At 41.9% G+C, this 25,078-nt stretch overlaps 1 protein-coding gene across 1 annotated transcript in view; it reads right to left on the minus strand.

Moving 5' to 3' along the window:
• Positions 1–16,115, minus strand: part of LOC126162278 (uncharacterized) — a 54,535-nt gene extending 38,420 nt beyond the window's left edge. The window contains exon 1 of the mRNA XM_049918685.1: positions 16,082–16,115. Within this exon, the coding sequence (XP_049774642.1) occupies positions 16,082–16,109 (28 nt within the window). The 5' untranslated portion in view covers positions 16,110–16,115. The remainder of the gene's footprint in view (positions 1–16,081) is intronic.
• Positions 16,116–25,078: the final 8,963 nt, after the last annotated feature.

Raw genomic sequence — 25,078 nt, forward strand, 5'->3', positions numbered from 1 at the left:
AGTTTAGTAATTGTAGTCTATATTGCATGTGTAGATTTTGTAATTGAACATTTGCAGTTGTCTTGTCATTGTTCTGACGTTATTTTTGTGGAATTTAATTTTTGATGAGTCGTATATGGGTTTGACAATTTGTGTGATTGTGAAGGTTTAATTGTTTGTTAGGCGTGTTGTCGGGAAGCATTTCGTGTAAATTGTATTGTTGGTGATAAAGTGTCATTGTGTGTAATTTTCGTATAGTGACGAGTTTTGTATGTTTTGTAAATGATTACTCGATCGATGAAAAACTCAAAAATGATGGATAGTGAGAATGACGAAATTGTTAACATGGCGAACTCGCCAACACATGAGAAGGGTATGATGAATTATGAAGTAGAAAACAATTTAATAAGTCGGGAAAGTAGTCCGGAACCAGTTCAAAATTTTTCACAAACAAAAAATTTTCAGAATTCGAGATTAACGACAGAAGATTCTGGAATAGTATAGAACACAGATAACTTTACGGCTATTTCGAAGGAAGTTAGTTTTTCGGGAAATGTTAGGGGTGAAAAGAATTTCGAACTAGTTAATATGGAGCAGTTGATGAGTGCAGTATTTAATTTGGGATCTGAATTAAAAACAGTGGGATCACAGTTACGATCTGAATTAAAAACAGATATGGGAACAATGGAAACACGGTTAGACTCACTGGGATCGCAGTTAGGATATGAATTAAAAAGAGAGACGGGAACTTTCGCAATATGGTTAGAAACTGACATGGGAACAATGGAAACACGGTTAGACTCACAAATAGGAACAATTGAAACAGAGATGGAAACAATGGACAATGGACTCACGAATCGGGACATGTTTCAAAAATATGAAAGATGAATTAAAGAAAGAAATTAGAGAAGAAGTACAACCGATTTTGAATGCTCACAATAATAGATTAATTTCAATAGAAATTAGACAAAAGGAACAGGATACAGAACAGGAAGAAAGAGATCGCGTGATAGTACAAAAATTTTCAGAGTTAAATTTACAACGTGCACACGATAAGGAAGAAATATTTGAGAGAATCGAGGAACCCGTACCAAATGACAGAATAAATAACCTAACAAAACAATATGAACAGTTAACTACTAAATGTATCAATACTGAAACCCGAGTCTCGAGACTTACGGAAGACGTAAATAAACAGAAAGAACAAATAGGTGACTTATCGGAAAGAGTTGAGGAGATTGCAGATAAATTGACAAGTCTTAGTTTAAATGGGGACAGAGATTCAGATGATACAGCTCCATTGCCAATTGCAGAAACAGAAGAGTACTAGAACATAAATAAGCATGTTGAAAACCATGGAAAATTTAATGAACCCGTTAAAAGGGAATTTGAGGCATTACGAAAGCAAGTCAAACAAATTGAAGGCGAAATCGTAGGAAAAGACAGCAGAAGAAATTTAGAATCACAGATAGCAGAGGGCTTTGATGAAAATAATTTATTTCGTTTACGAGATGCTTTCATCAGACATTTTCTTAAAGAAGTGGGTCATGTTGATAAGGTTATATCAGATAATGGATCACAGTTTCGTTCTAAAATTTGGCTTCGTACTCTAAGGCGTCGTAAGATTAAACCAATTTTCATTTCACTTTTTCACCCTCAATCTAACGCTTCAGAGAGATGGATGAAGGAAATCAATAAACTGTGTCGACTTTACGGTCATCAGAATCACAGAACTTGGGATCAGTATCTTCATATTTTTCAAAACATTCTGAATGAACTCCCTAATGATTCAACTTCTTTACCACCTATATTGATATTAAAAAATAAAGCACCGACAAATCGGATTTCTGAAATCGTTCCTTTTCCGCCTACACGGAAACTGCGGCATTCTGAAGTTGTGTATCTGGCTCTACAAAATATTGCATCTGTGGCTGCTAGAAGAGAGAAATCAGCTAAACGTCCTGGTCGTTTAAAAACGTTGTCAGTTGGTCAAAAGGTATTAATTAAGTCACACCGTTTGTCTCACAAAGGAAAAGGCTTTTGTCGTAAATTTTTTCTGCTTTATAACGGTCCATATAGGATACGCAAAATTATTCATGATAACACTGTCGAAGTAGAAACTCTTAAATCACAGAGCTCTAAGGGAATACATCATACACTCCTGGAAATGGAAAAAAGAACACATTGACACCGGTGTGTCAGACCCACCATACTTGCTCCGGACACTGCGAGAGGGCTGTACAAGCAATGATCACACGCACGGCACAGCGGACACACCAGGAACCGCGGTGTTGGCCGTCAAATGGCGCTAGCTGCGCAGCATTTGTGCACCGCCGCCGTCAGTGTCAGCCAGTTTGCCGTGGCATACGGAGCTCCATCGCAGTCTTTAACACTGGTAGCATGCCGCGACAGCGTGGACGTGAACCGTATGTGCAGTTGACGGACTTTGAGCGAGGGCGTATAGTGGGCATGCGGGACGCCAGGTGGACGTACCGCCGAATTGCTCAACACGTGGGGCGTGAGGTCTCCACAGTACATCGATGTTGTCGCCAGTGGTCGGCGGAAGGTGCACGTGCCCGTCGACCTGGGACCGGACCGCAGCGACGCACGGATGAACGCCAAGACCGTAGGATCCTACTCAGTGCCGTAGGGGACCGCACCGCCACTTCCCAGCAAATTAGGGACACTGTTGCTCCTGGGGTATCGGCGAGGACCATTCGCAACCGTCTCCATGAAGCTGGGCTACGGTCCCGCACACCGTTAGGCCGTATTCCGCTCACGCCCCAACATCGTGCAGCCCGCCTCCAGTGGTGTCGCGACAGGCGTGAATGGAGGGACGAATGGAGACGTGTCGTCTTCAGCGATGAGAGTCGCTTCTGCCTTGGTGCCAATGATGGTCGTATGCGTGTTTGGCGCCGTGCAGGTGAGCGCCACAATCAGGACCGCATACGACCGAGGCACACAGGGCCAACACCCGGCATCATGGTGTGGGGAGCGATCTCCTACACTGGCCGTACACCACTGGTGATCGTCGAGGGGACACTGAATAGTGCACGGTACATCCAAACCGTCATCGAACCCATCGTTCTACCATTCCTAGACCGGCAAGGGAACTTGCTGTTCCAACAGGACAATGCACGTCCCCATGTATCCCGTGCCACCCAACGTGCTCTAGAAGGTGTAAGTCAACTACCCTGGCCAGCAAGATCTCCGGATCTGTCCCCCATTGAGCATGTTTGGGACTGGATGAAGCGTCGTCTCACGCGGTCTGCACGTCCAGCACGAATGCTGGTCCAACTGAGGCGCCAGGTGGAAATGGCATGGCAAGCCGTTCCACAGGACTACATCCAGCATCTCTACGATCGACTCCATGGGAGAATAGCAGCCTGCATTGCTGCGAAAGGTGGATATACACTGTACTAGTGCCGACATTGTGCATGCTCTGTTGCCTGTGTCTATGTGCCTGTGGTTCTGTCAGTGTGATCATGTGATGTATCTGACCCCAGGAATGTGTCAATAAAGTTTCCCCTTCCTGGGACAATGAATTCACGGTGTTCTTATTTCAATTTCCAGGAGTGTATATAGAACGTTAAAATTTTTGTGGAATGACATACTTTAGGGAAACTAACAGTTCTACGTAAACATGCAGAGAATACAAGGATACCGCGCCGTGTTCCGGCGGCGGCACATACTCAAAGCAACAGTGAAGTCTGCGCGGCGCACAAGGCAGTCGTTGACCGCAAACAATTACTTCCTACGTCACGCGTACCTACAGCTGATCGAGCGCCCAGTGCAAATGTACTGACAGCTGTAAACAAATGCACAGTGTAATTTCTCCGAATAAATTCAGTATAAAGCTATAGTGACTTGATAAATTATGTTATTAACGTTCAGTATTTTTCAGGATACGGTTCTATAAAATATTTAAGAACTTCAGGTAAATTCTGTGTGTGTCCGACGTTAAGAGGACTTGCTATCGAGAAATTTTCAGGAAGAATGTAATTTCGAAGATGAAACTAAGAAACTAAAAAGGTAACTATTAATTGAGTTCATTTTTCAGGTAACATATTTCCCCTTAGGTACGTACTTTAGACGTAATTTGCTGCTCGCGATTACGTGATTTATACTTTGTGTTAACTGATTTTGACAATGATTGATTAATGAACAGGGTTGTTCATTATATATATTATGCATCGCTTGGCTGCACTGCTTTTTCACTGATGTCACATTTTTTTTAGTATGTGTCTGCTGTGCTTATTTATTTAATATGTAATTGTCACCTGATTAGTTGTGCTGATATGGTTATGTATGTAAGTTATACCTTGTGATTTATCTGCTTGCGCCTTCATGTTTACTTATTAAGTTTACATATGAACATTTATTTGCTTATGCTCATATGATGCTAATGACCTGTTTATTATGTAAGATATGTATTTGCTGCTTTGCGTATGGATTGCACGTTTATACATTTCTGTTTTGTAATCATAACTACTCTTTAATTTCGTATATAGAAATGCTGATATACGGTGTAAGAACATGGAGTTTAGGTCACACTACGGTATTAATTATAGATTGTTAGCTTGGCAGAGCCTCGTTGTAGGGATTGTGCTACATCCATTTGTTGACATTGTGTTCTCTACTGGTATATTTACTCGCTATTGCATGTTTTGCTTACGCTTAGTGCCTTATATTTTTAAGATAAGCAAATGAACTGCTATAATTCTACGAACGACGTTGATACAAGAAACGTCATTGAAGTCACATAAGCTGGAGGTTTTATGGAAGCTGTATAAATTTATGCTAATAGAAAGGAAGCTAACGACATGATATACCAACACTAGGTTTAGACCATTGACAGTTATTACACTGAATTCTTCGTGAGCAATTGAAATAGTAAGTGACACCTGACACAAGAAATACTCCACATGTTTGCTTCTGTTTTGCCATGATTCTTGAAGTAGTGTACACACTGTGAAATATTACGATTTATTCACTCAAAGTCTTATGTGATCTTTCATACTACGTACTCGCACCTTCTTACTGAAAGTTATTCAAACTGAAGGTTGTTAGAGGTCATGTATGCATTTCTTTTATTTTATCATGGACAAGGTAACCAAAATGTATTTTATAATTCATAATGAGTAGAAGATTTGGCTCAGGTGGACTACACAGAGGTTGTGTGTGGACATTGTGTCTTCGGATAGCATGGGATGATAAATTGAAGTTTGCACTAGGATTTTGTCTGTACTTGTTCGAGGAGACTGACTAGAGGAAAGAGTTGTTATGGAAGTGAAATGATATTGGTAATAAGGTTTATATGTATCGACGTATTGAAGAGGTATTATTGAGGTACTGAGATTGTGTGAAGTTGATGATTATTGGAGTTTTGGTGGACAAGAGGTAAGGTAAATGATATTGATGATTTATATGTATCGACATAAGAGGTATTATTGAAGTATTAAGATTATGTGATGATAATGATTATTGGAGTTTTGGTGGATAATAGGTGAAGTAAGTGAGGAGCATTTTTTTTTTTTGTTGGTCTATATGGAACAAGGAGGATGAAGATAGCAGACTAGAACACTCAAGTGGAAGGAAGATTGTCTACACACACACTTTGTTAAATCACTAAGCAGTATATACTTTTTTTTTGGAGAGAGGAAGTAATAGCATATCTTGGCACACTGACAGTCGTTCAGCAACCGTACATTTTGATTTGGCTTGGCAAACCTTGGTCTTGACATGATGACTACGACGTTGACTAACTATTATTGATTGTTATACATTGCTGCCACTAATACTTGATACACAAGTTGAACATAAAATTTTGGACAGAATTGCGTTTACACAGTTAACACTATTCAATTACACAGTAGTACTTAATGTGGATGAAAGATGAGTGAGTGTGTTTTGTGTGTTTTCCTTTCGTAATCCCAAATAATTGGTACCGACCTATCTCCCAAATATTATTTTACTTATTTGTTGTGGCTTGCACTGACACCTATAAATATTATAGGTTTACTGATATTTGTGTATTTGTAATATTTAATATGACAATTATCTGATATCATTTGTGTGTTTATTATAATTTGTATGTTTAGTGTAAGAGCATTGATAATAATTTTGTAAAATCAATTGTGTGTGCCTTCAAACTGTTGTTTGTGCTTGCACCTATTCAATATTGCTGGGTGCCACTTGGAAATGTTCAATTTCTGCTGATAAACTCTGATGAACTGTCTAGTTAGTGATAGTGAATATTATTGACTATTACGTGCACTTGTTCAACATGATGGGTGCCACTTGGAAATCTTTAATTTCTGCTGATAAACTCTGATGAACTGTCTGATTAGTGATAGTGAATATTATGGACGGTTACCTGCACCTGTTCAACATTGCTGGGTGCCACTGATGGAACTGCTTCTACTGAAATAATGTCACTTGTTGGTGTCTGCACCTGTCAACATTACTGGGTGCCACTGATGGACTGCTTCTGCTGAAATGATGTCACTTGTTGGTGTCTGCACCTGTTCGACATTACTGAGTGCCACTGATGGACTGCTTCTACTGAGATAATGTCACTTGTTGGTGTCTGTGCCTGCTCGCCATTTTTGGGTACCACAGTTGAAGCTGTTTAAATACTGATGATGAAATGTTGAGACTGCTATTTGCACCTGTTGATCATTGCTGGGTGCTACTGTTGGAACTGTCAACTACTCTGAGGAGTCCTACTTGTTTATTGAACTATTGAAAGGATTTTATGTGAATATTTGTATGAACAGATTTTTTGTGTGTTTACTGTTTATGAGATGTTATGAGACTCTTACCCGCACCTATTCGTCATTGCTGACGCTATTGATTGAATTGTTTAACCACATGATACTTGTGTAAACTATTATGTAAAATCATATGTATGCAAGCATTTGTATTCCTTACTGTATTTTATATATTAGGTTATGGAAGGGTCAGTGCAAAGCCAAAATTTATCTAGTTATGTGATATTTACTTATTAATATTATCTTTTATTTTTGTCTGTAATTTTTTTCTTTGGACGAATTTGGTGGTATTTTCACCACCAATGCTGGCAAAAATACCATCAAATTCTAGCCCGTGGAGGAGGGGCATATGAAAGGTGGCTACACTGGGTCACAGCGCCAGAGATTGCGCCAAAGAGTTTTATTCAGCCGCCTCCACTGGCAGTGCTTGTCGAGAGGTCGTCGTGGAGAGTGCTTATTGAGAAGTGAGTAGTAGGAGTTCAGATGTAGCCGTGACTAGTTGTGAGCATGTAGTATGCAGTTGTTCTGATGGGCTAGACAGCCGATGCTGTTCGACTGCGGATGTTGTAATGATAAGAGTGTATGTTTCGTCAATATATATGAAGGTAATGAAAATTTTTTTATTTCAAATGTCCTAACTAACAATGTCTCTTGGTCACAGGTTCAGTCAACAAAGCATCTGGCTTGTGTTCATGTATTAGAGTGTAATTCTGGTTTTTATGTGCAATTATAGTACTTCTGTTTTTTTTATTACTTCAGTGTAAATGGTGCTTAAAGCATCTTGTCGTATTGAGGAAGAACCGTGCCAGATGTGTACGTTGAATCACACTTCCACACACAGAACAGTTACATTTGTGCTTTGTTGTTTCGTAGCTTTTATAGTTGCTGGGGACTTGACTAATTAATTGTGTTAACGGTAGTTTAGTTTCATTCTTTGTTGTTATTCTATGCAGTCAGATTGCGTACTAACACCAGTCAGGGCTAACCGGTTACGAGATTGCGTAAACGGACTGACAGCTACTGAAATTGAAATTATTTGCATTTTAAATAATTAAGCCCCCATGCAAACTTCACTAGAATAAGGGATCGGTTGGTAGGACATCTCCTGAGGCATCAAGGGATCATCGATTTAGTATTGCAGGGCAACGTGGAGGGTAAAAATCGCGGAGGGAGACCGAGAAATGAATACACAAAGCCGATTCAGAGGGATTTAGGTTGCAGTAGGTACTGATAAAAGAAGAAGCTTGCACAGGATAGAGTAGAATGGAGAGCTGTATCAAACCACTCTCTGGGCTGAAGACCACAACAACAACAAACCGCAATTTGTATTTAATTTTATATTTATTTATATTTATTAATATTTATATTATATAATTTTTATTTATACAAGTTATTATTATATAATTTATAATCGATACGTTCTCCCTTTGAAAGTTCTGGCGTCTATAAGATTTTCTGCGATACCTGCTCTTCTCACTACATACGACAAACAGGACGTGCTTTTACAGCAAGATGTAATGAACACCTCTTAAGATAAAAGTTGTACTAGCCCCAAAAATTAGTCTTGTGAGACCATCTTCTGATTATATATCACGTGTCTAAAGACATTTCAGATATCAACTTCTTGCATACCGAGAAGAAAGGGAGTAGATTAAATATTCTTGAAAAATTAGGGATTTTTAAATATATTTCTCCAAATGATTGCCTCATTCTCAATGAGCTGCTGCAGTTGCGTAACAAAAATTTCTTCGACGGTATAAAGACGTTGCTTGACTTTTAATTTCCGGTCTCCTCATGCAGTTCACCGAAATGTTTTTTTCCATCTGTCGTTTCCTAATTTTTTATTTATTAAAAGGTTTATTGGTTGTAGTTCATGTTATGTCGTTTTTTTTCTTACAGAATGCGCCATTTAGCCCTTTCTGTATTTTCTGTAATGACGCTTTTATGCTTCAAACTGTACTACTAGATGGCGTTTTCTCTGCAATGTCATGTTCACCAGCCGTGCTTGTTAAGGCGGCCGCCTCAGTCCGTTGCAACCTTTGTTTGTACAGGTATGAGCATCCCTTAGAGGTCAGTCCGGCTTTCGCCGCCGTGCAGTGCGAACGTCTTGTTGTTTCCGCCTGCGGAGCTCGCACTCTCGCTGCTGTTTACATTTCAGCGGCCGTCACTTATGTGAGACTTCCATGTACTAGAACCATGGCCAACCGTTTTAGGAAATCAACGCTACTATTCAACTTCTGCAACGGTTAAACACGACCAAAGGCCTTGGAAGTAGAACGCTTCCTACGCGACGTTGCTAAGATCCCAGCTTCAGACATCTTGGGCATCCATTTGTCGATATTAAGCAGTACGGTGTACGTCAAAGTCGTCAGTGACGCGGTATGTGAAAGAATCCTTCGTGACACCAGCCATGGATTACGCTTTTGCCACGCCGACGGCAATGTCGGAAATGTCGTAGGGGTCACTGTCGACCATGCCGGCTTAGGAATACGCACCATACGAGTTTTTGAACTCCCGTTCGAGCTCCCGGCGGAAGACGTTATCGCGGCTTTCCGCCCCTATGGTACTGTACATAGCCACACTGAGGCACGCTGGGCGCAATTCCAAACGTATCCCGTTCTTAACGGTGTATGAAAGATCACCATTCATCTCCATCGCCACGTGCCATCCTACCTGCAAATTAGCGGGTGCTGCGCGGTTGTCATATACGACGGCCAACCCAAGACCTGTTCAGGGTGCGGCAAAGAAGGCCATCTCAGATCTGTGTGTCTTCAGCGACGAATCACCCAATTGCCAGCCGCTACCGTGGCACCTCCGGCTCCGACGACGGTTTTACCGATCACCTACGCATCGGCGCTCTCTTCTCCTCCCACCGGCCGCCGCCCGTCGGACCATGTACCGGTGACCCTTCCAGATGCTACGGATACCACCGGGGCTGACAAGCCGCGCTCAAAGCCGGACGCTACTCCGGCGCCACTACCAACAGCGATAACTTCCGACCCTCACCCGCCCGATCATATGGACGCCCCTTCATTTGACGTTCCCGCGACGGCCTTCTTCTCAGAGTGACGTGACTCCCTTCTGTCTTCCGACACGGAAGGCCGAACCCGCAAACAACTGAAAGGTGGCTACACTGAGCCACAGCGCCAAAAATCGCGCCAGAGAGAGTATTGTTCCGCCGCCTCCACTGGCAGTGCGTGTTGAGAGGTAGTGGCAAGCAGTTCTTGCCGAGAGTTCTTGCCGAGCAGTTGTGGTGGACACTGCTTGTAGCGGAAGTTGAGATGAGATGTGGTAGTGCTGAGTGTTGTTCCATGTTGTGCAGCTATGTGATGGGAGAGATAGCAGATGTTATTCTAATGGAGATATTGTAATGATCTGAGTGCTTTTCGTCAATATAAATTAAGGTAACTAACTACTGTTATTTATTTTGTTATTATTGTGTGTCCTGAATAATGCTTCATTACAGGTTCAGTCAACAAAGCATCTGGCGTGTGTTCTCGTATTAGAGTGTAATTTTGGTTTTATTGCGTAATTATAGTATTTGTAATTTTCTTTTATCACGTCAGTATAATTGCTACTTAAAAATTCTTGTCTCGTTGAAGAAGAACCGTGCCAGATGTGCGTTGAGTCATACTACCACATACAGAACAGCTACACTTGTGCTTTGTTGGTTTCGTGGGTTTTATAGTTGCTGGGGACTTAATTAATTAATTGTATTAACTGAAATTTTCTTACATTCTTTGTTGTCATTCTATGCAGTCAGATAGCGTAATAATACTAGTCAGGGCCATCCGTTTACGAGACTTGCGTAATCGGACATACAGCTACCAAAAATATTTGCATTATAATTCAAATAAGCCCCCATGCACGTGCATGGGGGCTTATTTAAATTGTAATGCAAATATTTTTGGTAGCTGTATGTCCGATTACGCAAGTCTCGTAAACGGATGGCCCTGACTAGTATTATTACGCTATCTGACTGCATAGAATGACAACAAAGAATGTAAGAAAATTTCAGTTAATACAATTACTTAATTAAGTCCCCAGCAACTATAAAACCCACGAAACCAACAAAGCACAAGTGTAGCTGTTCTGTATGTGGTAGTATGACTCAACGCACATCTGGCACGGTTCTTCTTCAACGAGACAAGAATTTTTAAGTAGCAATTATACTGACGTGATAAAAGAAAATTACAAATACTATAATTATGCAAGAAAACCAAAATTACACTCTAATACGAGAACACACGCCAGATGCTTTGTTGACTGAACCTGTAATGAAGCATTATTCAGGACACACAATAATAACAAAATAAATAACAGTAGTTAGTTACCTTAATTTATATTGACGAAAAGCACTCAGATCATTACAATATCTCCATTAGAATAACATCTGCTATCTCTCCCATCACATAGCTGCACAACATGGAACAACACTCAGCACTACCACATCTCATCTCAACTTCCGCTACAAGCTGTGTCCACCACAACTGCTCGGCAAGAACTCTCGGCAAGAACTGCTTGCCACTACCTCTCAACACGCACTGCCAGTGGAGGCGGCGGAACAATACTCTCTCTGGCGCGATTTTTGGCGCTGTGGCTCAGTGTAGCCACCTTTCACAACGTTCACCTAAGAGGCGCAAGAGGAGGCGCCGTACGGTCTCGGAACGAGACAGATCACCTCCCCCTGAAGCTCAAGGGGCCGTCCGACCCGACGAGGCCTCAGAGAACATGCACGACGATACGAATGACGACAACATGACGCCGACTGTGGCTGTGTCGATGCCTACTCTACTGGCTCGCCCAGGTGCTCCTGAACCAGTGGACTCCACTTTTGCGACTGTAACCGAGACGTCCTCCGCCCCTACGACTGAAGTGGAACGTACGACCAACACAACGACAGCGCCTTCAATGGTGCGGAGTGAGGACGTCGATGAGCACCCGGACCACACTATGGGGACAGAGTTACCCCAGACGGAAGCATCGTTGCGCCGCTGACAACGCCGTCAGGTGGCGTACTGCACGGCTCGCCGTTGCCTCGCCCCTCTTCATCCTCCGCCGGTGGAGTTCCCCTCCACGGCGGGTTAGGACTCCTAACCTACCGAATAGCGAAGATCAACACTATTAGCTCACCCGTGAAACTTCAACTACTGCGAGAGGTGATATGGGCGTCGGACGTCGACATCGCACTACTACAGGAAGTACACTTTGCCACACTTCCAGACGTCGCGGGATATAACACTTATCCATCTCCTGGTGACCACCTGGGACGCGGCGTAGCCATCTACGCCAGAGAAGGCATTCCAGTGGCCGGTATCACATACCTTCGATCTTCCAGAGGCATGGCCGTCACCGTCATGGGGACGCGTATCGTGAACATTTACGTTACGTCAGGCCCCTCCCGCAGACGCGACAGGGCACTCTCCAATTGAGAAGAAATCGCTACTTTGTTTCTTGGACGCTGCGACCATTACTTGCTTGGGGGTGATTTTAATTGTGTCTTGCACCCTAAAGATCAAGTGCCCCACTACAACAACTGCCAAGAACTGCGTCTTGCCGTCCGAGATCTGTTGCTCCGAAACACTTGGGAAGTTCAGCACGGTGACGCGCCTGGACATACGTACCAGACGAGTCACTCCGCGAGCCGCCTTGATAGAATTTACGATTCTCGGGAACTCACACCTGCAGTCCAAGGCGCAGAACTTTGGCCCCTGGCCTTTTCGGACCACTGTGCCTACATCTGCAACATTCTCTTCCCCAAGCAAGTGGTCTGGCGTAGTCGTGCACCATGGAAGCTAAACACCTCCAATCTTCATGATCCCGAATGTCTTCAACGTGTTACCAAACCATGGGCCACCTATGAACATCGTTTACCTAAGTACTGCACGACCTTGACCTGGTGGCTGGAATGTGCCAAACCTGCCATTCGACATACCTTGATTCAGTACGGAAAGGAAGTTGCTGCGTGGCACAGGCACACTATCGACTATTCTATGCCGTTCTCCGCGACCTGGAGGCCCAACCGCCCACCCCCGACACCCAGAGGGAACGCAGCAGGATTAAGGCGCAAATTGTAACGTTGACACACCGTAGACTGCAGGGGGCTATGGTGCGAACCCGATGTCAAGATTCCGCGGAACAAGAACATCTCACCTTGCATCATATCGCCTCCGATAGGAAACATCGACGACAACAACTCATCACCGAGATCAACACCTGTCGCGGCCAGCACGTCACTTGCCAGGCTGTAATCGTCAGTGCCTTTGTCGACCACTACCGCACGATGTACCAGGAGGAGACTACCAACAACCACGCTGAGGAGTCTGTGTTACCACACGTAAGTCGCACCCTCAGCAGCGACGAAGCGGACTAGCTGATGGAGCCAATTACGCGTGACGAAGTCCACGATACAATCAAAAAAGGTGCTCTGAATAAGTCACCTGGTGTCGACGGATTGCCGATAGAATTTTATCGCTATTTCCTCACACTAATGGCGTCACGGTGGACAACGATGTTTCATGAACTGCTGACGATGGGGGACGCCGTACCACTGTCCTTTGTCACGGGAATTATTATACCCATCCACAAACCGACACCAGGTGTGACTACAGCACATTACCGTCCCCAGACTCTGCTTAACACAGACTATAAAATTTTTACGCGCGTACTGGCAACGCGATGCCGCAAGGTCCTGCCCAGCATTCTATCTCCGGAACGGCTCAGTTAATATACAAACGGCCACAGGAGAATATCGCGATTTAATTGCGCTGGCAGCGGCGTGCAGACTCCGCGCCGCAGTGGTTGCCATTGATTTTGACAGCGCATTCGACAAAGTGCGGCATCTTTTTCTGTTCTCAGTGATGAACCGCATGGGTTTTCCACCAGCCTTTATCGACGTCATCTGGCGCCTGTACGGCACCGCCGAATCACTGATTCAGGTTAATGGCCGTGTGGCGGGACCAGTGGCAATCCGCTGTTCCGTACGGCAAGGCTGCCCACTTTCGACCCTACTCTATGCCATAAGCCTGGAGCCACTCATCGGGAGTCTGATGAGCCACCTTTCGGGTCTCACTTTGCAACGGCGCAGTTTTCGATGTCGTGCGTATGCGGACGACCTGCTCCTCTTGATCCGCTCACGGAGTGAAACACACGCGGTACTTAATTTGATATCAACGTACGGCATTGCAGCGGGCAGTAACATGAATGTGGCTACATCCGCGTCGATGCCCATTGTTCACGGCCTCTCACACGACGACTTAGCACCTCTCCTGGGTGTACAAGAACTACGATACCTTGGTATCATTTTCACCTCCACCGTGTGCCGCTCCGCTCCCATCAATTTTCGGCGTGCACTCGAAACAATCCGCACGACGGTGCGACAAAATCTTCTCCGGCGACTCGATTCTTTACAACGTGTCCAATATCTCAAGCAACATGTGGGGTCCAGAATGGTCCACATTGCACAGGTCCTCCCGCTGCCATCAACTATTGGACGCAGCCTCCAGGCTGCCTTCGGATACTTCCTTACGACCGGTACGCTCTTTAAGGTTCGCTACGACCCGCTCACCCTTCCCCCGCGAGCGGGAGGCCTCGGCCTTGTCAATGTGCGACTCTGAGCGGCGTCTTTGTACATGTCCACCATGCACAAGCAGTGGCACGGGGGGCCCTCGCTTACGCGCAGCTTGCTGGAAATTCTTGTGCCCGCGACCATAACACCTCCAGTACCAGTCGGACACATCAAGCACCATCTGACACACAATTCTGATTTCATCGTCGACTTCAGTTATGCTCACACACACTTACCGAACACGCGTTCCCCTCGACCTAGGATTTTTACACCCCTCTGCTTCGTTCCATATCAAGCAACAATATCGAACTGAAACATCCGTCCAAGCGGTGGCCCACGGTTTGGCGTCATATCCCCCAGCCTTTTCTTCCCTCCAACGTCCGGGCAACATGGTACCAAATCACAAATGAAAAATTCGCCACAAATCAACGTCTTCACAACATCGGACTAATGGACTCTCCGCTTTGTTTCATTTGCCAACTCATGAATGAAGATGTTCATCAACTGACTTGTGCTGCCACCAGTGACGTCTGGAAACATGCCCGAAAGTTTGTTGCCTGTTACCTCCGCGTTCCGCCGGACTCGATTGACCCATGGACTTTTATACATCTTGAGAATGTATAATGATGGCGACAAATCACGCCTTGATTTCTGGCAGTACTTACAAACCGACCACAGTGAAGTCGATCGCCGACCGCGCTACCGCGCCTTCTTCGCCAATTACCTACATGCGATCCTTATGTCACCCCCTCTCAGTTGGATGGTGCCACACGCCGACAGTACTCTCGCCCCCTCTGCTGACATCTGAAACTCCCTACGCTACTTTCTATATTGTAACCCACAGTGGAGTAGGCGCATGGACACGCGCCTCCTTTCTTTTATGCACTGTACAAGAACACACTGGTTTTTCCCTCACTCCACCGTATATTGCTTCACACCTCTTAGCTTACATCAGTATTACTATTCTTGTTTTTTCTACAGCTTGTTCATAAAAAAAAATACAAATGCTCGTCTTGTACGCGTATAATGTCTTGTGTTATTTTCGCCGGAAGGATGGCATTTCTGTTGTATTTATTTTTGTACCAATAAAGATCTTTGTTCATTTACCCCGTTCCTGGTAAAGAAAATAACAATAACAAAATAAAATTAAAATAAATCAAAAAGCTACCTTGAGGGAGTGATTCAGGGCCGGGAGGGGGGAGACATCGCAGCCAGGCATCGAGTTCCAACCCCTGACCGCCTTGTCTCGACCTACTCATAACTGAACACTCTTATTACTATAAAAATGTGTTAAAAAAAGAGATGGATAGAGCGTCTGCCATGTAAGCAGGAGATTCCGGGTTCGATTCCCCGTCGGGGCACACATTTTCAGCTGTCCACATCGAGGTACATCAACAACACCTGTCAGCAGCTGAGGTTTTCAGTTAATCATCATTTAAACTCTACATTTGTAATTGCTTGGGTCTTACTCTCAAACCATTTAAACTTTTCATATAGGCAACCCGAACACCTTTTGTCAACTATCTATGAATTGTCATTGTTCGCGAGCAAAGGAAATGAAAAAATCTTCCTAGACCACGCTCGACCCCCTAAGGTATTCTCCATTCCCAACTTTACGGCACCAATTGCGGCAGTTAACTGTACTTCATAGACTGTAGAAATAGCTTTTCACGCGGATTAACACATCAGAAATTATATAAAATGGAGGTAAGAAAAAAATATTTGTCGTGAATGAAACTTTAGAAATTATACCAATACTTACCAGCAACAAGCAACAGAGCAGCCTTCATTGTACTCGACAAAAACTACTACTGCTCTCTGCGTTGTATTTTCATTTATATATGTTTATACACCCGATGGCATCATCGAATGTTATCGTTAAGTTCCCTTCTCAGTTCCCGTTCCATGAACTGTGGTTGCAGAAAATAGAAGCAGATTGACTTTCCTTCTACTTGAAAGGATGTGTTATCGTTCGCAGTGTCTAATTATAATCAACATTACAACTACAGCATTCTATAAAACTTTTTACTATTCTGGGTCATTTAGTTTGCTTCTTATTTTCCTTCCTTTTTTTTGCGTTGTATGTCACTGTAGTGGTTCAAGTGGCTCTGAGCACTATGCGACTTAACTTCTGAGGTCATCAGTCGCCTAGAACTCAGAACTAATTAAACCTAACTAACCTAAGGACATCACACACATCCATGCCCGAGGCAGGATTCGAACCTGCGTTCGTAGCGGTCGCTTGGTTACAGACTGTAGAGCCTAGAACCGCAAGGCACTCCGGCCGGCGTGTCACACTAGCAGAGGCGAGGAAACGAAACACAGGCGCCCAGGGAAATTAACTGCCACGGCTCAGCAACACAATTGAGTTGATATTTTCACACACGTCTTAGAAGTGGTACTTGCCAAATCCTCAATGAGAAAACAAATGTCTACTATAGCGACTTTCTAGAAATTATTGGTAATACATTTTAACATTAGTACAACTCAATTTAGGCACAGGCGCGAAAGTAATATTTTTTTCTCTGAATAAAGCCTATCTTTTAATGTACTACGGCTCGAATCCTAATGAAAGGAGGTGAACAGAAGTCAGTGATCGTTTATACCATTCACCGTCCAGTCTAACCAGTCTAAAGAGCTTTCCATTTTGAAGAGGAAACTCTTGTGCCTGGAGAATTTTATACGTTGGAACTTATGTGCCTACATACTACAGTCTAGTTACCAATCTTAGAATCACATGAGGGAGTGTACTCTAGAGACTACATCAGCAGTTTCCACGATTTTCTAAATTTTTTTGACTAAGTCCTGTATAATACATTATATATATTCGAAATATATGGTCAATTCTTTAATTACAGACTGTTATACCAAGTTATCCATATATATTGCACTGGATAAAATTTGGGAGTGCTATATGTTTCTGGTGCGTAAAATTCCACTCCTTAAAAGATCATATTCCGTGTAACGGTTAACAAACCGACACATTCTGTACACACTAGCCGTCATTTGACAGACTAGACTTGCATTATTTGATAGTATTGAGTCTACGTGTACAATTCAACACCGAAATGGCAGATATCTGCTGAAACTCTGGAGAAAGATCACGTAACGACTCTTAGGAAAGACATCCTATATAAAGTATGGACGGTTATCGAATGCTTCTTCGGTCGTGCGGCTTAATAAGAAATAATATAACAGTAGACACTGCTGTGATTTGGAAATGGGAAAACTTTCAATCTGGCGGAGTAAATTTTGTAAGGAAATATTTTAAAGATCAAATACCCAGCTGGTCAAAAGAGAAAGTGTATAAATTGTTTCGAATTACTGCCGTGTCCTCTGACCTTTTGGTAGAGGAAAAGTCACACATGGAACGACGTACAGAGAAAGAGCCGATGCTTTACATCTCACTACCAGCTCCGCTAAGGTAAACATACGTACTTCACATGACAAATATTTAATTGTTTTGGCTTTTAGTGCAAATGGCATATTAGTAATATATGTAGTACACTTTCACGTGCAAGTAAATTATGTAATATTGTCATTAGAAAAATGAAGTGAAATAATTTTTTTTAAATGCCTTGAAACATGCATTTTCCAAAAACAGACATAATGTCAGCTGGGATACCGCAGTCACTGGTTATAAATTGTTACTTATAATTCGTCTTGATTGCAAAGATGTTTAATTACTTGACCGGTTTCGGTTCCTCTCGAGCCATCATCAGATCTGCAAATTTCGGTTACAGGAGTAACTTGTCTATACACAGCAACCTTCACATGCTGCGTCCTGTTACCGAAAAAATAAGTGGACAGATATGTCAACAAAAGTAAGTTCTGCGAACACTCCTGTAGTGGTCTTGTTATTTACTGTTGGTACAACAAATGTCAGACACACCCTTTCCTACAAAGCACTCGTACATCTGTTCCTGCATCCCCTGCATAACATGAACAGTAAGTCACGAATGTAGACTTCCTTTGACTACATACCCATTAACAGTGTAGTATCCATTTTGTTGATGAGCTTTTAATTGCTTCATCTTCGCCTTGTTCGTAAACAAAGTGATGGGCTTTTTTTGTACTTTTTACTAACAAGGGACATCTTTGGCAACGAAATTTCGGAACCGCACAAAACCATGTATAAAATAAGACCAGATCATAGAAAAACCAGTGGTCTGTATAATTTCAATGCAAAACGTTGCATTCTACCACAAATAGCATTTTAATAGAGAAAAATAAAGTAACAAGATGTAAGTGAAAGGTAAATAGGGAACTGGAAGAATATTAACACGTAATTCAGTGACGTCAGTGTAACATGCACTTTCAGTCAACAGTGAAAAAATACTCTGCTTAAAGTAATCATATAGCTCAAAACACACTTATCCTACACACCTGGTAGTGCTTATACTAATCCTCACTCTGCAAATGCGGAAGTGGTTAAAACAATGTGGACGAGAACAAAGTCAACATCTCACTAAATCCACGTTTCTATATTCAAAATCACTTCCATATATTATCAGTCCAACAAACAACGGCACATTAATTACATTTTTAAATAATAATGTGGGTATATCAGTGTCATAATAGGCCTTTCACCAAGTGCAAAATATGCATATACTCTGTTGCAGAAACTTGATTGTACATGACAGAGCGAAGTGTATAATGACAAACTTATGTGAATATTCTTTTATGTTTGGAACGGTGTAGTCTTGCATAATCAGCAATCCTTCTGATGTAGAGATTATATTGCCGAAAGATGTAACCACCAAGAGATGTTAGTGTTTAGTGGATTTTAGTGGAATATCTTCAGCATAACATCTATGCTTGGAAAACTTGCACCTAGACGAGTACGATGTGTATACCCTCACCATTAATTATGCAGCTACACTTTCTTTTCACTTGCTGCGTGTTCGCCCAGAACTCAAGTTAGAAATCGTCTCATATTGTTCTTTAGTCGTTGTTCTACTTTTGTTTGCCTCAGCTTCAATGTTACGTGGGCAGGTTGTTTCAAGTTCCTTTTAAATATATAGGGCAATAGTGGCTGTATTCTTTTGAAAACAGATGTACAACTTGTTTGCTAGTCAATCCATTATTGATAAAGTGACATCAATTGCGCAACTGGGGTAGAGTTATGAACAAACTACAATACATTACACACTGGACTCGCATTCGGGAGGATGACGGTTCAATCCCGTCTCCAGCCATCCTGATTTAGGTTTTCCGTGATTTCCATAAATCGTTTCAGGCAAATGCCGGGATGGTTCCTTTAAAAGTGCACGGCAGATTTCCTTACCACTCCTTCTCTAACCCGAGCTTGCACTCCGTCTCTAATGACCTCGTTGTCGACGGGACGTTAAACACTAACCACCACCATCACCTCTACAATACATTAGCTTCTTTCCTCTGTGAGACAGTGATGTTGGTGAAGACATTTCGTACTGGAATTGGCTCTGGTCACTGTTCGATACATTTTCTCTGCGCACACTCTGCTCTGTCATAAACACGTTTACTTCTCCCACAAACTGTTGTGACTTCTGACGCGTACTGTTATCGTCTTCTTTGTATTTCCGTGTGACAAATGTAGTAAAATGCTTAAATGAAATGCGATACTCAGCTTTAAGATTCTCGATAAAGTAATTTAAGATTCTCGATAAAGTAATTCGAAGCTTTGAAATTGTCCAAGTCACCCATTTTAGAAGCTTCTACTGTCCATATCTGCAGATGCCAACAGTGAACCGTAAATCCACACGACCTCCCTCTATCTAATTGTGATACCACATGCTCTTCCAGAGCTTGCACTGTTTTCTTTCAAATGATCTCCTGCTGCCTTTCACTAGACACACAATTTACAGTAAATGAATAATTTGATTTACTTTTAATGTCCTTATAGTGTCTCATTAGTTTGTTAAAGGAATTGAAGCCACAAGTGCCACAGCCTTCATCAGTGTTTTCTAGTAGGCTGTCATCAATATCTTCCAGTACACTAGATTTCGACGGTTTGCATGTAGATAGGTCGTATTCACTCTGACTGGACTGTTGCAACTGCCCTGGAGATGAACGTCGTGTACTGATTGGACAATCATCTTCAGCTTCAGGTTCTTCCTGTTCTTCCAAATCAGTATCCCTATCTTCATATTTTAATGTCTAACGTCTTTAAATCACACCCAGTAGATCTTTACAGGTGTGGAATCGTTAAATTACTTTCGCAGAATTTTTAGGTTTAATGCTGATATTTAATGGTGTGTGGAATAAAATAATGGTCAACGCCATGAATAGACATATTGCACTAATTCTAATGAAATTCATATCATCACGATAGTCATGAAATGAAAGTCGATTTTAGTAATATATAAAGTATCTGTAAGAACAGCTTACCTGCATTAGATTCAATTACTAAGGTATTTTTCATTCTGGATACTGAAACAAACTGTGTTTACTTGCTGTCACATGTCACAATGAAGTGGTACAGTAATGTGGCATGCCATAAGTGAACTAAATAAAAATCCCATATTGATTTTCAATTTAATTTCTTTTAGATATGACACAAAATGGATAAAAGTGTATCCTCCGCCGAGACAGGACCAAAGCAGGCATCCTTCCCTGGCATCCAAGTCACTCGTGGCTAGCGAAATTTTTCAGCATTGTGCTCTGCCTTACGCCTCCACTCGTGTGTGAAGGATAGTCTCACAACGTAAAAGACGAGATTTATCGCAGTTTCCAAGTCAAATGATTTCCGTGGGCTCATAACCATAAGTTGATAATATTATTTCACACATTATGTGAAAATCACTCATATTATTTGATGCAAATCATACAAAAATATCAAGTAATATTTGTAGGCTAATTCTGTGTCATCCAGGAAGTAACCTGTTGGTCACACGATTGCCAACAATATCCTGCACTCTTGTCCAGAATCAGTTAACCTCTACAGACCTGAAACCAAACTTTTAAATAAAAGAATTGGAAAATTCGTAAAATTTCATATTTTAGCACCGCTAAGAGACATTTAATTGGAAAAAAAGTGTCATTAAATAACTGGCCTACTGACCTACACTTTATGTATTGTATGTGTTACAGCAGGTCCCTATAAAGTAAAAGTACCTGTAGCCTGTGTATCTAATATGATACATCATGTCTCCATGATACTACAATACTCACATACAAAACATCCTTATTTACTGACGTATATGGGAATTTTAGAGAATTTTGTGTTAGAAAAATCAATTAACAGAAATCAGAGCTTCTATACATCACTTATTTGTTCTTTCAATGCATTTTATTCAACTGACATGCACATTATGCTAAGTAAAAATGTCGAAAGAGAGTCATTTTAGAGACTAAATTTTGCAGCACAGTTTTCATTGCATATTCTTGTGTAATAATATATGTGATACGTGTATATAACGATTACGGAACTTAAGACCGTTACTTCCACCTCCAAGCTGCCTCATATTGTGTGGAAATGTTTTAAGGAATACCTTTTTAAAGTGAAATACAGGAACGCATCACGAACTTATGACAGGAGCAACCTTGCATGCCATATCCAGATCTACATTTTTTATCCCAGCGTAAATTTTTGGTAAATGGAATGGATGGTCGTAGGATGGCTTGTATTGGTTTACGCTTCTTCTATTCGTATCTTTCTCTGTCTTCCGACATATTTGGTTCGATTGGTTCCTGTAGCCCCTCCAGAATTTCTGAATGTATCAAACCTAAAAACCAAGCACACTTACATTCGGCGTTCTCTAACTACCTGCAAAATGAATCAGACAAGTGGAAATATTGTCTTAATAATTTTTGTACTTTCGCAGTTTTTCTGAAACATACATCACTCAAGTATGAGATGGAGCATTTAACTGAAGTATCGGAACGCACGTTGATAAAGTTAATGGGACCACCTCATACTTGAGCGATGTATGTTTCACAGTAACAGCAGAATTGCCGAGACTAATAAGACAGGATTATCACTTGTTAGGTGTGATATGTAAATAGTTAGAAAACGGCGATACTAGTCCAACAAATCTGACGTTAAGATTTAAATGTTCTGTGTAGATAAATGACACAGTTATATTACGTCACCACCGATTTTTATTTTTGGCGACATCATAGATTTACTGTGTGTAATCAAGCAATCTTTGTTAGTCACGTTTTCGATCAGTGGATATTTGTGTTAATTATCAATTGATTTTGTCTTGTATTGTGTGTGCTTGCGAATGCGGCAGTGTGTACGAGTTGGTGAAATTTTGAGTCACTGCAGATTATATTTAGAGCTTGAAGTGCATCATCATCATCATCATTTAAGACTGATGATGGCTATCAGGATTCCGTCTGAAGCATTGTCCCCTTATTGAATTCCTCCATGATCCCCTACTCAGTGCTAACATTGGTGCCTCTTCTGATGTTAAGCCTATTACTTCAAAATCATTCTTAACTGAATCCAGGTACCTTGTCCTTGGTCTACCCCGACTCCTCCTACCCTCTACTGGTGAACCCAGGAGTCTCTTGGGTAACCTTGCTTCTCCCATGCGTGTAACATGACCCCACCATCTAAGCCTGTTTGACCTGACTGCTACATCTATTTAGTTCATACCCAGTTTTTCTTTGATTCCTCGTTGTGGACACCCTCCTGCCATTATTCCCATCTACTACTACCTGCAATCATCCTAGCTACTTTCATATCCGTAACGTCAACCTTATTGATAAGGTAACGTGAATCCACCCAGCTTTCGCTCCCATACAACAATGTTGGTCGAAAGATTGAACGGTGCACAGATAACCTATTCTTGGTACTGACTTCCTTCTTGCGGAAGAGAGTAGATCGAAGCTGAGCGCTCACTGCATTAGCTTTGCTACATATCGCTTCCAGTTCTTTCACTATTTTGCCATCCTGTGAGAATATGCATCCTTAGTACGTGAAACCGTCCACCTGTTCTAACATTGTTCCTCCTATTTGTCACTCAATTCGTTTATATCTCTTTCCCACTGACATTACTTTCGTTCTGAAATATTACTTTGCAAACTTTCAATCGAATCTACCATCACAACTAAGTCATCGACATATGCGAGACTGCTTATTTTGTGTTAACATACCTTAATCTCACCCAGCCAATCTATTGTTTTCAGCATATGATCCATAAATAATATGAACAACAGTAGAGACAGGTTGCAGTATTTCTTACCCCTGAAACTACTCGGAACCATGAGCTCAATTTACCGTCAGCTCTAACTGCTGCCTGACTATCTATGTAAAGACCTCTAATTGCTTGAAAAAGTTTGCCTCCTATTCCATAATCTCGTAGAACAGACAATAACTTCCTCCTAGAAACCGGGTCATATGCCTTTTCTAGATCTATAAAGCATAGATACATTTCCCTGTTCCACTCGTAACACTTCTCCATTATTTGCCGTAAGCTAAAGATCTGGTCCTGACAAAATCTACGAGGCCGAAACCCACATTGATTTTCATCCAATATGTCCTCAGCTAATACTCACACTTTCCTTTCAACAATACCTCAGAAGATTTTACCCACAACGCTGATTAAAGAGATACCTCTGTAGTTGTTACAATCTTTTCTGTTTCAATGTTTAAAGATTGGTGTGATTACTGCTTTCGTCCAGTCTGATGGAACTTGTCCCGTCTCCCACGCCATTTTAATTATCCTGTGTAGCCATTTAAGACCTGACATTCCAGTGTATCTGATGAGTTCCGACTTAATTTCATCCACTCCAGCCGCTTTAATTCACTGCAACCTATTGCTCATTTTCTCCACTTCCTCACATGTGATCCTATTTCCATCATCATTCCTGTCCTATTGTACATCGAAATCTGACTGAAACATTACTGATCGCGTTTTCACCTACATTGAGCAACTCTTCAAAATATTCACTCCATCTGGCCAAGGCATCAACAGGATTCAGCAGCAGTTTTCCTGACCTGTCCAAAATCCTTATCATTTACTTCTTACCTCACTTTTGAAGACTGCTAATTACACTCCAGAATGGTTTTCCAGCAGCTTGACGCAAAGTTCCAACCTGTTTCCAAAGTCTTCCCAAGATTTATTCTTGGATGCTACAATTATCTGTTTGGCGTTGTTTCTTTCTTCAACATAACTCTCTCTGTCTACCTGAGGTCTAGTATGTAGCCATTTTTGATACACCTTCTTTATCCTATTACAGGCTGCCTTGACTGTGTCATTCCACCAAGCTGTTTGCTTCATCCTACCTTTACACACTACTGTTCCAAGACATTCTTTAGCCACTTCTAGTACTTTGTCCCTGTACCTTGTCTATTCCTTTTCCAATGTCTGTAATTGACGACATTCTACTAACTGGTACCTTTCTGAGATCACTGTTATGTACTTGTGCCCGATTTCTTATCCTGAAGTTTCTAAGCTCTTATCCTCCCACATATGGACCTGACCTCCTGCACTTTCGGCCTCACAATACCAATTTCACTGCAGAAGTGCATCGTCCATCAAATATTTTAATTACGTTATTGACGGCTGACGGTTATGGGTCTTTCAAGGAATGTGTTTTTCCTTTAAAGTATATTGGAGAGTTAGAATAAATTGTTTAAATCGTTGCAGTACATAGAACTTTCTTGTTCTATGGTGTTAAAAGTATGTCTACCTGCCAAATATGTAATGTTGTTATAAGGAGTGTGTCAATTAGAGAAGGCCACTTTATTCATACAGAGTTCTATTTGAGAGCTACCTTTTTGCCACGTCTGGCTGCACACCACCGAAAACAGTTGCACTGTTGGTGG

This window comes from Schistocerca cancellata, chromosome 2 (assembly GCF_023864275.1).
Source record: "Schistocerca cancellata isolate TAMUIC-IGC-003103 chromosome 2, iqSchCanc2.1, whole genome shotgun sequence".
Lineage (NCBI taxonomy): Eukaryota > Metazoa > Arthropoda > Insecta > Orthoptera > Acrididae > Schistocerca > Schistocerca cancellata.